At 39.9% G+C, this 15,617-nt stretch overlaps 1 protein-coding gene across 4 annotated transcripts in view; it reads right to left on the bottom strand.

Annotated features, from left to right (window-relative positions):
• Positions 1-15,617, bottom strand: part of ZMAT4 (zinc finger matrin-type 4) — a 386,463-nt gene that overhangs the window by 185,393 nt on the left and 185,453 nt on the right. For all 4 annotated transcript variants that reach the window (XM_003942398.2, XM_074383839.1, XM_074383838.1 and 1 more), the window contains exon 4: positions 4,210-4,366. In XM_003942398.2, coding sequence (XP_003942447.1) covers positions 4,210-4,366 — 157 coding nt within the window. The remainder of the gene's footprint in view (positions 1-4,209; positions 4,367-15,617) is intronic.

Here is a 15,617-nt window from a genome sequence, read left to right as displayed (position 1 = left end):
ATGCCTGGCTAATTTTTCATTTTTTTTGTAGAGAAAGGGTCTCACTATATTGCCCAGGCTGGTATCAAACTCCTGGGCTCAAGCAATCCTCTAGCCTCAGCCTCCCAGAATGTTGGAATTACAGGTATGAGCCTGCTCTCACTCACATGCTTTTCATTAATCCCTACCCCAGGTACCTCCCCAGCTCCTGACTGGTACACAATTTAGAAGACTGCTTCCATTTTACATGGAAACTCACACCATCACCTGTTGTGAGTCTCCTGGTTGCACGTTCTTCAAGATCATCCAGGATCTAGATCAGGAGTCAGCAAACTTTTAAGTAGAGTCACATAGCAAATATTTTAGGCTCTGTGGCCTGGATCATCCCTGTAATAACGACTCAATTCTGCCACTGCAGCATAAAAGCAGCCACAGACGATATGTAAATGAATGAGTGTTATTCCAGCAGCTCTGCCAAGCATTTCAGAAATCCTAGTAAATATGCACCCGTCTGGAGAAGGCAACTCAAGTTGCAACTCATTCTGCAGGAGACCCAGAGGATACTTGATCAAAGTACAGCTTGAGGAGGTGGAAAGGTAGTGATTCACAGATCCCAACTGCTCACCCTCATCAAAGTAGCTGGCAGAAGCAATGAGTTGTGGTTCAATCATTCCAACATAGAAATCACTGCAGTTCAAGAGCCTGTTATTCACTGGGGTGAGGGCAGCATACCTGAGCCGAATTGTTTCTCTTGCATGTTGATTCGGTTGATTGTCTTTTCTACGTTTTTTTTTTTTTTTTTTTTTTTTTTTTATTACAGAAACAATTTGAAGCCAGCTTGGTTAATTAGGCAGAGCAGTTCCTAGAGGAGCACAAGGTAACCACCACGTGGAGGGTGAAGCCCTTGGAAGCTGCTGCTGGGTGTGGCCGTAGACAGCCAGGGAAGATGGCATCTGGATTCCATTCAGCGAGCTTCACTTGATAGCTCAGGGGGCCACAGCGTGGGTTTTCTTTTCCAGTGCCTCCAGGTCTTTCTCCTATACTTGCAGTAACTTGAGACCAAGCCCCAACCTATACTCTAAGGCTAGAATTCAGCTCGTGTTTTGTTCCCTAGACATGGACTCCAGCCCAGTACGCTCGTATTAAATGGTGGTGTCCTGCCATGGTCTTCACAACCTATCTTTCCTTAGAAGCCAGCACTGCAGCAGGCCAGGATCTCCCTAGACCAGCCCACTGCTGGTTCACCTGTGTGCTCCCTGGGCCCAGAGCCTCTGATGCTGGTGCCATCCTCCTATCAGGCCTTCAACCCTTCATCTGGGACCTCCCCCCAACGCCTACTTCTGCCGTTGGGGCTCAGAAAATAATACCTCAAGATGAAGACCCAAGCGGCAGCCTCAGAAGCAAAGTTTTTCTCTGATATTCTCCTCCCCTCCTGTCCCTGTCCCATTCTCATCCAAAGCTAGCCTGGAAACCCCCTTCTCCAAGGCAGGTCAGAAACCAGAACACTTTTCTCCCCAAAGCCAGTCATAAAACCTAAAACTATTACTCTAACTTTCCCCTCACTCCCCTCACCTTTCTGTGTAAAAACTGACCATAAAGAAATTATGGGGCCGGGTACAGTGGCTCATGCCTGTAATCCCAGCACTTTGGGAGAGCAAGGCAGGCAAATCACCTGATGTCAGGAGTTCAAGATCAGCCTGACCAACATGGAGAAACCCCATCTCTACTAAAAGTACAAAATGAGCCGGGCATGGTGGCGTATGCCTGTAATCCCAGCTACTTGGGAGGCTGAGGCAGGACAATTGCTTGAACCCGGGAGACAGAGGTTGCAGTGAGCCAAGATTGCACCATTGCACTCCAGTGTGGGCAACAAGAGTGAAACTCCGTCTCAAAAAAAAAAAAAAAAAAAAAAAAAAAAGAGAAATTATCTGACCAAGTTTGACAATAGGGCATTAGACTCCCTTTCCAGGGAGAGTCCTGCCCCACATCCAGAAAGAGAGAGTGTTACCCAGACAGGCAAAGAAGACTCTAGACAGACAGGCCCTGCTGGGTGTCCCCACTCCATCCAACAGCACTAGATCATTCCCTTTTTGTACAATCCATCACATACGCCCCGACTTTGCTGAACCTAACTATAAAAATGTCCAATTTCTATTGCATTTGGGTCTTCATTCCGAAGGCTGTCGTGTAAACGTGTTGCATGCATTTGCATGCCTTTTCTCCTGTTAACCAATCTGCCTCACGTCTGACTACTTTCCCTCTAGTAGGAGCCCTTGCTTTCTCTGCTCCCTGCCAACAGCTGGGTTGACACCAGCCCAAGCCAGGAGCCGGGTTAGCTTCCTAGGCACTCTGATCTGTCTGCTGTTGCTACTTTCCAAGAGCCTTTCTGCTCAAAGCAGCTTTAGAGAGGAATGGATGGAAGGGCACGCTCCAGAGGTGGGTATGAGCTGGGTGCGAAGGGGGTGCTGGCACAAGGCAGGCCCAACGTGAGCCACAGTTGTTGGTGCACCACAACCTATTCATTCCCTTCTTGCTCACCTAGCAATCTGCTTTTTGCAACAGGGAGGGCTGAGCCAGTCCCATGAACAGCCAAGACTCAGCCATTAAGTAAAGGCTGTACTTCGTTTTTTCTTTTTCCTTTGGAATATGTTGATGACAGCTAACAAATTACCCCCAAGTTCCAGTTTCCAGTTCTGAGGGTGTTTGAATTCAGGAAAACAACCAGATGCTCGGTTGTCTTGAAACTGTTTAAATTCATGAAGCACTAGTTTTGCCATGTGGTGATTTTTTTTTTTTTTTTCAGAAAGAATAACTCTCCATTTGCTAATTGATGTGATAAACAGACACCTTCTCCTCTTCCATCATTACTTCCAAAATTTAATTTAACAGAAATATTCTGCTTCAGCAAAGAAAACAAATGGGCTGGTTACTCATTCATGAGAAAACAGGTAAAAATTTTCCAGTGACTATTTTTTTGAGGTGTCTATTTTAAGAGATTTGATGGAGAGTAGGTTACAAGGTGAATATGCAACCTTTCAGGGAGCAAGAATCAGGAGTTTCGACTGACTGACTGCTCATCAAATGCTGACATACAACCTGTGCCCCCAAACACAGAGCTTGTCTCCAGATTTCATGTGTTTTGCAAACCCATCTTAGGCTTGAATGTCACAGCCCCCTTTATAAAAACAATGCTGTTTAGTTAAACTAACTGGAAAAATACAGTAAAATGATTCCTTGTGATTCTCTAGTAAAAGAATATGTTTTTCTTAAGAAAAACAGTGGTAAGGATAAAAGCCAAGCATTGTTTTAGACTCCCTGCAGTTTCCAAAATACCATTTAAAAAATAATTACACCCACAGTTTATGCATGATTCATTAGACAGCAAGATAAAATGTACTGCTAAATTTCAATTGCAATGGAAAGAGTAGGCACCATGAAATATGCCCTCGATTTCTCCGGAATATAACCTGTTTGGTCACATTTCTGCCACAACATAAATCTTGTCCAAATAGTCCATCTTGATTAAATTATAACAGTATTTTAGCTTCATGATTTGATAGTCCTCTGAAGAATTTATTTTAGTTAAGCAGTTAGAAGGTCAAATAATTGGTTATCAATATTTAAGCTTTTACTTGTAAAAGTTAATAGGCTTGAATCACAGGATCTCCTGCAAGATGAATCACAGGATCCCCTGCAAAGATGACGAGAATGTCATCTCAGGAAAAAAAAAAAAAAAATCTGTTCTTGGCACACTAAAGCAGTTTTAAAGATGACGGTTTTTCTCTCTGTTTCTCCCAGCCCTCCAGGTAAAAAAGGATGATGTCCTATTTTATACAGACATTGAGAGGGGGTCTCTCTATTACACATAACCAAGCATGCATGATCCATACTGATTGCAGACAGGCTCTAGAAAACAGCATAGATATCACATCTTACATAATACATAGTAGGCATGATTGACAACATCTTGCAGAATGCACACAGCTCTTCAGCAGATGCAAGCTTATGCACTATTTCATCGGAAGGAGCCAGGCTGATAGAACGAACACCTGAAATGGTATTTTAGACAGCCAGGTCTGAGGAGGTAGGCCACCCATTCTTTAGGCTTTGAGTGACGTCTACCACTAGACTCTGGTTCTGGCAACTGCCTATGAAAGAGGAGCATAATCCATATGGCAGGCCAGCACTTGGTTTTCAGGGTCTCCGCATGATCACTGTTCCTATACGTACCTGTGGTCTTTAATGGCGTCTTCTCTCCTAGCAAGAGTTTTAACCTCTTGGCGTGGATTTTGCCTTGATAATGGGAATCGGCCACCACGGCCGAAGTGAATGACATGTTGCAGAGAGTGCAGCACTTGTTCTTATCCACCATGTCAGCATCACTTCCCTGTGTGGAGAGAAAGAAAGGCCACGTGTGAGACAAACCCAGGTCCCGCAATTTCTTTTTCCCATTCCATTCTTTTGCAAATGAGACTTATCCCAGGTGAACTAGTGTGTTGAAACATCTAGTTTTTGTTCTGCAATCTCTTTTTCTTCATCATCAAAACTTACTCAGTGACTGAGTTTGACATACATTTGGTTAGTAGATATTAACGCCGGATACTGGGATTTCAGGACAAATTTGCAGAGATGAGTTGTCCAAATAAAAACAGGGCCCACAATTAAATGAGAGCACATTGAGCCTGGCACAGTGAAGGAAAGCAGTCTCTAATAGGACCCATTATACTCATTAAAGTCAGTAAAATATCAGAGTTCAGATGGCCTGAATTATTTAGCAGAAATTATCATCTGTTATTCTGCTCTGCTTTTGACCAATTTTAGCCTCACCAGGATACATGGCGACGATGTTCAAGATTTTTAAAGATTTCTTTAAGGAATTGAGTGTTTTTCATAATTAACTTGAGTCTGTATCATAAAGCTATAATGACCGTGCTGGCTGAATTTTCTGGGAGAGTTTATATAATTTTACTTTTCTTCAAGAAAGGTGATTCATTAAATGCTGCACAAAATGCTTAAATCCAGTTGGATTTTTATTCCTTTGTAAGACTTAATGAAAATGAATCATAATTCAGAAAAAAAAAATCCTTGGTCAGACCATGTGACCTGCTATTGTGCACGCAGGTCATCAATTACCTATACTTATGAAGGGGAGGATTAATCCATGCCTCCCCTCCTGCTTAGTTAAAATTGGAGGGTAGAACAGACTTTTAGATAAGAGATTAATCTATTCCTGAATGGTTCAGCAATAGCCAAGCTTCTCTTTGTTAAAGAGCAAGCCGGAATGACTATATGGCCCCACAATGGCCCCTTCTCTTATTCCTAGTGAGCCCAGAGAGTACAATTTAAAATTGGATGGTAAGGAGGATGAGGGTGGCGACGGGCTGGAAGAAGGGAATTACATATTTTATCTGCGTAGTAATAAGATGTCCAGACTGCTAGAGAGAGTGCTGCCTTGCAAATTATGTAGTAGTTAGGAAATGAACTCCTTCCTCCTTAAGGCATTAGTCTGTAATATGTCTGATAATTAGCATTTTGTCCTTGGAAGGAAGGGTGTGTGTGTGTGTGTGTGTGTGTGTGTGTGTGTGTGTGTGTGCGTGTGTGCGTGTGTGTCCCAGGAGCAGGAGGCTGGCCTGAAGTTCAGGAGGAGACTTGAAACATTGGGGTGGGGTGGAAGTAGTTAGCGAGTAAAAAAGGACCTCTAGAGAGAGAACAGGCTTTCCCAGTGGGTCTTTTCCTGCTAGGAAATCTAGTAGCCCCGAGGCTGTGCCCATTGGCAATACTCTTACTGTGGGTTTAAAACTGAAGTGCATTGAGCTTTCTTCATAGAGAAAAAACAAAAAAGTACAAATATTTTTATACTTCTGTGTGGAATACTACGGAGATGAAATGGACGTGAAGGGAAAGCGAAGAGTTGGCTTCCTGGTTCCCCCAAGCTGACTACGTCCCCAGCCAATCCTAGGAGATGGCACAGAAGCCAGGGAGAGGGCACAGACCAGGAGTACCAGGAAGAGGAATCACAGGCTTCCTAAATGGTCCTAGCCCATTAAATGACAAACAGTTCACTTAGGAATGAGAGACCAAACTTGGTGTCTCTTTACTATATGTTGGAGGATATTATTAGTCTCACTTTAAAAAACATGTATACATTTGAGGGATACACGTGCAGTTTTGTGATGGGGATATATTGCATAGCGGTGAGGTCTGGGCTGTTAGTGTAACAAAGAACTAAACATAGAACTACCATTTGATCCAGAAATCCCACTACTGGGTATCTACCCAAAGGACAAAAAAAATCATTGTATTAAAAAGTTCCTTCACTCTTATGTTTATTGCAGCACTATTTACAATAGCAAAGATATTAAATCAATGTAAGTGTCCATCAATAGATGATTGGATAAAGAAAATGTATACACACACACACACACACACACACACACACACACACACACATACCATGGAATACTACTCAGCCATGAAAAAAAATGAGACCAAGTCTTATTTCTTTTTTAAAGGAAGATTTTCAAAATAAAAGGTGGTGCTTGAATTATACTGCTCTTTTTATCTACTTATGCATGACATAGGTCAAAGCATGTCATGACCCACAGTAAGCATGTAATTTTTTATAATTAGGAACAAGTTCATAGGCCAGAACTTAATCCTCAATCGTAGAATCTGTGCATTTGTTCATCCGTGTATCCTCTTTAGAATCTGTGCATCTGTTCTGCCGCTTTCAGGGAAAACTTCAGCCATGCCTGGCCTTTCTCCCTGAAGCTCTCCCAGGTAGAAATTTCTAAGGAAAGTCTAGTGGTGCCCAGACACAGAGGCCAGCATCACCATACAAAATAACTGAGAACTAGTTTCCAGGTCAAAGAGTTGCCCTTAAACTGAGTAATGAAAAATGGATTTATGGTATTCTTCTACCCAACACATTTTTAAGGACTTACTAATTGTGTTAGATGCTGAGCCAGATGAGTATGACTCTATGCCCTGTTATCAAGGAGGCTGGCACCAGGAGAATTGGAGAAGCAGACAGAAAATAAGGGGAAGTATTATAATCAAGGAATTATAGTCTCATATGGTACTCACACTCTCCTAATTGTAAGATAATTTTAAAAAAATTCATGTAAATCAGGCCTGTTTATGTGGGTTTTCATCTTTAGGCCTTTCTTGAAGAAAATGCTGGAATGCCCTTCTGAATCACTTTGTGTCTAATTCAGTCATACCAGAATCTTTCTTCCTGATTCATCATTTCCTTGAAGTGAAGTTGCTTCTCATTTTTTAGCTACAGGGTCTTGCTCTGTCACTCAGGCTGGAGTGCAGTGATGCCATTATAGTTCACTGCAGCTTGGAACTCCCTGGGTTCAAGCAATCCTCTCATCTCAACCTCCAGAGCAGCTAGGATCACAGGCACATGCCACCACACTTGGATAATATTTTTTTATTGTTTGTAAAGACAGGATCTCTACCACCCATTTTCCAGGTGGTCTTGAACTTCTGGGCTCAAGCAATGCTCCTGTTTCTGCCTCCCAAAGTGCTGGGATTGCAGGAGTGAGCCATTGCACCAGTCTGACGCTTCTTTTGGCTCCCTCTAATGTGTGGAAGAAGTAAGACCCAGCCTTTGGGTCCCCTGGGTGCCTTGTATATTCTTCTTTTATAGAACGTGGAATTATTACACTTGTAATAATTGTTTTCATAAACAATTGTTTAATAAACTACTTGTTTTCATATTTCTCCCTGTCAAATGTGACCCAGAGATGGCAAAATAAACTACTTGTTTTCATATTTCTCCCTGTCAAATGTGACCCAGAGATGGCAAAATAAACTACTTGTTTTCATATTTGTCCCTGACAAAATGTGACCCAGAGATGGCAAAACTTCTTTAAGATCTAGGAAATTGTCTCGTTGATAGTGAGGACCCAGCACCTAGCACCACACTTACTGCACTGGAAGACCTTCAAATATGTACTGAATGAATGGAGGAGAGTTTTCATTTGTAGGATCAGTAACTTGCATGACATAAAAGTCAAAAGAGGAGACAGGTAACACGGGGAGGTCTATTGCAAGCCAGCATTTTTCCAACTGACGGGAAGATGGCCAGGTAAACCAAAGGTGTCAACAACTTAGAAACCAACTTGAGGGTTCGGTAGGGAAATATGTTAGTTTCACAATGGTAGTTTTAACATATATTCCTAGATTTCTGCTCTCCTGGGCAATCTCATTATCATATAGAAGAATAAAAAATAATAGAAGAGGAAAGCCCATTGTTATACAATTAAGTATCATGGGATAGACTTATGTCATAGCTGTAGAAGAGGGACCAGGAAATTTTAGGTACCTGACAATAGAGAGGCTGTTAGTATAATTATATAGACATACATAGAGACATATATATAATTATACATATGTATATATAATACATATAATTATACATATATATGTAATTATATATATGTATACATACGTTCAATAAGGTATCTCTAAAAAGAAACACACACAAAACAAAGTTACATATGGATGGATTGACAAAATGTGACCCAGATGTCTCCCATACCTAAATCTGCATTTTACCTAGGAGCACTGGCTAGCATTTGCTAATTCAGTGTTGATGGTAATTTTATAGGACATAACCACCATGGAAAATGAGAATTAAATGTACTTCATTCCAGAGAAATAAAAATATATGTCCACATAAACACTTTCACATGAGTTTTTAAAGCAACATCATTCATAATAGCCCCAGAGTGGAAACAACCCAAACGTCTGCCAACTGCACAAGGAGTAAATAAAATGTGGTATGTCCATACAATAGCATGGTATTTGCAACCAAACGAATCAAGTACTGATACAAGCTACCACGTGGATGAATCTTGAAAACATTATGCTAAATAAAAGAAGTCAGTCATTCACAAAGGACCACATAATGTCTGATTCCATTCATGTGATATTTCCAGAACAGGAAAATCTATAAATACCTAGAGTGAATTAGTGATTGTCGAGGAATCAGGGGGCAGTGGGGGAGTGGAGAGAAGGGAGATAGGAGGAGAAATGAGAAGTGATTGCTAATGAGTAGAGTTTCCAAGGTTACTGTAGATCTGGCAGAAACGCGGCTCTGTAAATACACCTAAAATCCTTGAATTTTATACTTTAAATAGGTGAATTGCATGAATTATATCACAATAAATGTGTTCTAGAGAAAAACACCTAAAAGATTCATTTAAAATTATTTCAAAAGCTCAAAGAAAATGTGAAGCATAAGTTGTTGGATTTTTTTCTTTTCTAGGCATCTTCTGCTTGAAGGTGAAACTCATTCAGGAAGTCAATAATGAGGAGTATTTTGTTCATGTTGGCTCCCGTGTAGTATATGAAATTCTCTGAGCACTGGCTCAACATTCTACGGTCCTGATCACCGCTGTTCATTTTGGCAGAAGACATTCTGTGGCTATAATGTAACTCTACTTGCAGCTGCTACTAAGCAACACCTGAAGGCAACAGTCGTCGGATACCTTCTGCTAGAGGCAGAAATAACTGTACCTCTCAGCACATACCCTGTAGTAAGGTAGAATGTCCAATAAATGCAACTATTTCCAGTATGACGCATGTTGTTGCTTATATTCTGGTATTTAACTTTGGAGAAAAGCAGAATGCAGAAAATGATGTCTTTTCTCTCCCACTTTACTGGAACCAAAAGGCCTGGAAGTTACATTTCCTGACTGACTACAGGATCCTGAGCAATGCTATCTCCCACAGCTCTCTCTCGTGCATCTCGTTCCACTCCATTTGGGTCAAGCTGTTCTCTCTCCTCCTGACCTGTTTAAGTCACATCCAGATATCAAGTTTCATTTTCTCCTAGAGTTCTTTCAAGATGTCTGCAAATTTCATCCATGTCTTCCTTCCTGACCTCTCCTAGTCCTTAACAACCTTGTCAGTCCTGCCCTTTAATTGCTTTATTACTGTTTTGTTTTCATTTTAGAATTGTCTTTCTAAAAACATCTTAAAGGCAGCAAATTTACGAGAACTTTAGAAAGTATCCTCAGATCATCGCCAGTGTCTATTGATCCAGGTCTGGATTTATAAAAGAGACTTGATAAACATGAACTAAATAGTCGAATGACTTGACATGGCCAGTCATTAACCAATTCTGACTTGATCACTTAACTCTGTTTCCACCTAATGTAATATCTCCCTTGCTTTCTTACCAACATGATTGCTTTGTCTCAGGAAAAGGCCAATTGGTATAAAGTTCACACACTGTACTGAAACAGATATAATGGGAAGGACATGTTATTGTTGTAAACAAAGGATATGTCCATATACAAAGGATGTATCCTAATGGCTAGAAGGTGGGTGATGTTGAGAGTCCCATGAGAAGCTGTAGTGTCTTCAGGAAGGCTGGCAGGAAGCCTCGGGTTCTACTGCTAACTAGACAGATACAGGCTCTGCTACTTGGATAGAAACCACCGACTCTGTGGATGAACACTCTCAATTTCCGTATACTGGGGGGAAATGGTCATTTTGACAACAAAGGAAAGAGAGAATGAAGATTTCTACTCAAGAGGGTTGAAGAATCCTGTTTGCCTTTGCAATTTGGATGGCTTTAGTTTGTTTTTACAGTCACTGAAGAAATATTTAAACAGATGGTCACAGTAGTTGCAAGACCCCAAAAGGGAGAAATTAGCCAGAGTCCTGAGAGAGGACAACTATGTAAGTTAGATAAGCTCCACTAACCAAAAGAAATGGCTCAGAAAATGCCGCAAATGAATAGAGGGCCCAGAGAGCACAGGTGGGATGAGAGGAGGTGGGAAGATCACAGCACTTACTTCACATTCTAGAATTAGATGACTTAGGTACTTAAACGTACTATCTGTCTCTGATCGCTATTCAATATTGTACCCCCAGTATCTAAAGAAGCATTGTCCAATAGAAGGAGAGTACAAGCTGTAAATGAGGCCACATTGAAATATTCTAAATGCCATATTTTCGGGAAAAAAACCATGAAATTAATTTCAAACATTTTTTTCAATTATTTTAATTGACATAAAATTCTACATATTTGAAGCATATATACATTTTGGAATGGTTAAATCTAGCTAATTAACATGTGATTGCCTCACATAGCTATAATTTTTGTGGTGAGAGCACTTAACATCAACTCTCTTGGCATTTTTCAATAATATAATGTATCATCATTAGCTACAGTCACCATGCTGTACAACAGCTCTCTTAAACTTATTTCTTCTTTCCTTTCAGGATATATTCAACATAAAAATTATTAATGAGGTATTTTATATTCTTTTTCTCACATTAAAACTTCCAAATCAAGTGTATATTTCACACTGACAGCACATCTCAATTCAGACTATCTGCATTTCAAGTGTTCAATAGCTCCTTTGAATGAGTAGCTACCGCATTAGACCATGTGGGTCTAGAACTGAGTATTTATTAAATATCTGTTGAACTTCAAAATGAATGAATAAATGAGTTGTCAGTTAATAAATACATAAATAAAAGGCTCGTTTTTACAGATCAAGAAAATGAAGCTCAGAGGGTTTAAACAAATTCTTCAATATGTTATCTTTTCAGAAAGTGGGGAAACTGATTTTTGAATTTTTGGCCGAATTCACAGATGTGCTGGCATCCTAGGTCAGTCTTCTTGTCAAAAACTCTCAACAATGCTTTACTACTCCAAAATAAATTCCTTATCATGACATTTAAATTCTGCTAACATCTAACACTCAACACACTTCCTAGTCTTTTTCCCCACAGGTGCTTTTCAGACATAATATGCTCCAAGCAAATTGATTTTTTCAAGGTTAGGAACACCAAGCAGCCTGCCAAGAAAATGGCTCAGAATCTCAGCTCTAAAATCCTCTGCTCATCTCCCGGCTGCCTGTTATTATTGGATGCTGCAGGTGAGGGAAGATTCAGTCCCACTGAAAGGTCTCACTTTCAAATCAGGTGGGGAGCACACGTCTCTCCCACTAGACTAAGCTCCTTCCCTATCTGTCTTTCTATCTCTGCCCTGGAACACAGTAACTTTAAAACTTATTGAATGATGAGTGTATGAAGAAAAACTAGAATTCTCGGGCTCTTCCAGCAGTGTTAAGGTTGTCTCTGTTCACGTGGCTCATTCCAACTAGAAATGGCCCCGTCTCTTTACATGCAAGGGCCACTCAAATGCAATCTCCTTTGCCAGGCTCCCCAGGACACCCCACCACAAAGACAGCTCATGCTTCCTTACTGCCACAGAACTTAATTCAGGCCTGCCCGGCAACCCCCTGCCTGACAGCACTAAGAATATATCTTGTTGTCGCTAATGAAACTTGATTATTTGGGCTGAAAAGATGTCATCTCTAACCCCTAGCACAGTGTTTTATGTAATGTGGTATTAAAAAATAGAATATTAAGTTTAAAAAAAGCAGATTCAGATTCCAAAGATACTTGGTGTAGATTTGGCTATCAGTGTATTAGATGTCACTTATAATTACTAAACATGAAATTCCTCCTTTGTCACATGGGGAATAAAATCTATCTGCCTATTAATAAAAAGATAAAAGAATGCATTATATGGAAACACCATTTTTAATCCAGAAAATAGTATTCATAAATATTTGTAGGTAAGTAAAATATATTTGTGTGAATGTATGTGTGTATCTATGTGTGTATGTATATATAATGTGTATACACAAACACTATATACACACACTGTATACACACACACTATATACACACACATATATACTCAAATAATCAAATGGTTTAAAAGAATAGATACATATTATCTCATTTCATTTAATCCATGAAATTTACTTAAATTTGACATTTTCTCACTTTTTTAGTAGTGTACATGTTAAATACCATTTTTTTCCTATTATACGTCTTGAGGGTAGAAACCCTGTTTTGTTCATAGCTATATCCTTGGTGTCCATAGTAGGACCTGCCATAGACCATTTAATAAATATCCATTGATTGATGAAAACTACTTACATACAAAATAAAATGAGAATTTCCAGAAACTGTTGACAGCAGTGGTATGTTTTAATCTCTCTAAATTCCCAAATAAAAATAGCACTAGAAAGGCAAATAAAAAAACTCACAGACAACATTTATTACGAAACTAGATGACAAGGTTGTTCTCATGAACCTCAAAATGTAAGTGAATGGAAATAAACCAGTAACAGCACAAAATCTGCATGCTATCAGCATCTGTGCAGGAAAGTAGAGGGAAGCAGTGAGAGCTCTGCTGGACCTGGAGACACAGGAATCCTCAATAGCAGCAGGTGTTCACAGAAAATCTGGCAGTCCTGTGTGAGAACCGCAGCTGATATCAGAAGAGCATGTCCCATCCCCACAGCAGATTGTAAAAGAGGTGTGCGGAGAGCCTGGAGGGACAGACACAGCCTAGACCTTCCACACTTTCCGTACCATCCAACGGAACCTTTTTCAGGCCACGGCTTCACACTGAGAAGAAACTGCTGAGAGTAGAATCAAAACGGAGGACAAAAATGATGGAGACAAGGCAAAGAGAAGGTTCAGATAAATGTAGGGGAGAGTGGAGCTGATACACATCAGTAAACAAACCGTTTCGTTCTTAAATACTCTACTACACACACACATAGGCACTCTCTCTCTCCCAATGAAGCTCTGTTAAGTTAGGAAAGCAACCTTGATTTATTTTTTGTTTGAGACAGAGTCTTGCTCTGTTGCCCATGTTGGAGGGCAGTGGCACCATCTCAGTTCACTACAGCCCCCGCCGACCCGATTCAAGTGATTCTTCTGTCTCAGCCTTCCCAGTAGCTGGGATCACAGGCGCCCACCACCATGCCCAGCTAATTTTTGTATTCTTAGTAGAGATTGGGTTTCACCATGTTGGCCAAGCTGGTCTCGAACACTCAACCTCAGGTAATCTACCCATCTTGGCCTCCCAAAATGCTGGGATTATAGGCGCGAGCCACTGTACCCAGCCAGGAAAGCAATCTTGAATCATACCTCCTTCTGATAGTTTAAGAAACAATATAATGACAATAAGAGAAACACAGCAAAATCAAATTCTATAGAAATTCATTATTTTAAAAAAGGATCAAAACAGCATGTTTATAGGCCACAAAAACATGCCAGTAACACATGCTTACAAGAAAAGATCAAAACAATAACTTCATATTTCAAAGCGAACTAAGAGACTTTAAGAAAATCATACAAGATATGAAAGAACAACAGAATTAAGACGCAGAAAATTCACAAATTAGCCGGAAGAACTACAAAAGGAACTAGAGGTAAAAGAATCAGCTGGGCGGAGTGGCTCATGCCTGTAATCTCAGCACTTTGGGAGTCTGAGGCAAATGGATCGTGAGGTCAGGAGATGGAGACCATCCTGTCTAACACAGTGAAACCCTGTCTCTACCAAACATACAAAAAATTAGCTGGGCATGGTGGCACGCACCTGCATTCCCAGCTACTTAGGAGGCTGGGGGAAGAGAACTGCCTGAACCCAGGAGGTTTCGAGCACCACTGCACTCCAGGCTGGGCGACAAAGCCGGACTCCATCCCTCAAGAAAACCCTGAATCATTCTCTTCAGAAATGAAGACTAAACTAAAAAAAAAAAAAAATGTAAATAAATACAATGCATAATTCTCTAAGACAAATAGATAAAATAAAGAATAATGCAAAAATATTAAAGAAATAATGATATATATACAATGAGATATCCTGGCAAGTGACAAATTAAAGACAAAGATAATCTAATATATATATTAGGAGATCTTGAAGAAGAAAAACAAAGGAAGATAACAAAACAAACTATAAATTGAGAAAACTCTCCCACAATTAAAATTAAAGGAAGTATATGCAATCACCCTTCAGTATCCATGGGGAATGGGTTCCAGGACCCCTATGTTTGTCAAAATCTGCGAATGCTCAAGTCCTTGAAATAAAATGTCAGTGTTTGCATATAACCCACACACATCCTCTTGTAGACTTTAAATCACCCCTGCATTACTTATAATACCCAAGATAATATAAATGCTATGCTAATAGTTATACTGTATCTTTTATTTGGATTATTTTTCTTGTGTTGTTATTTTTTTACTCTGTTTCATCAAATATTTTTGACCTGCAGTTGGTTGAATCCACAGATGTGGAGCCCATGAATATGGAGGGCCAACTGTATTGAAAGAGCCTCATGTACACCCCTAAATGTCAACCCAAAACAACCGACACACAAAAAAAAAATTTCAGTAAAATTACTAAACTTTGTAAAAACGTATTTTTAAATGATCTAAGAAAAAGGCAGAATGAAAACAAAATAAGATTATCATCAGACATTTCCACTGCAATGCTTTATTTCAACAACACATGATGTAATATATTTTAGATTTGTAAAATGACCTGTGATGAATTTTGTGTATCCTGCAAAGCTGACATTTAAGTATAAAGGGCCCAATGAGAAAACAGGCAAGAACTTGGGGAAGCTTGTTCTCATGAGCTGTCTCTGATGTGCCTACTAGAATGTAAGATTGATTTCAATAACCGAAATGACTATGAAGACATTGACGTAAGAACTGGTGGTAGTCTGAGATATATACATATAGATATGTAAATAGATATAATTAAGATAAATAGAAGCAATAAAGATAAAGTGCAG

This window comes from Saimiri boliviensis, chromosome 13 (genome assembly GCF_048565385.1).
Source record: "Saimiri boliviensis isolate mSaiBol1 chromosome 13, mSaiBol1.pri, whole genome shotgun sequence".
In the NCBI taxonomy this organism is placed as follows: Eukaryota; Metazoa; Chordata; class Mammalia; order Primates; family Cebidae; genus Saimiri; species Saimiri boliviensis.
The sequence above is the reverse complement of the archived record's forward strand: the minus strand, read 5'-3'. Positions and strand labels throughout refer to the sequence as shown.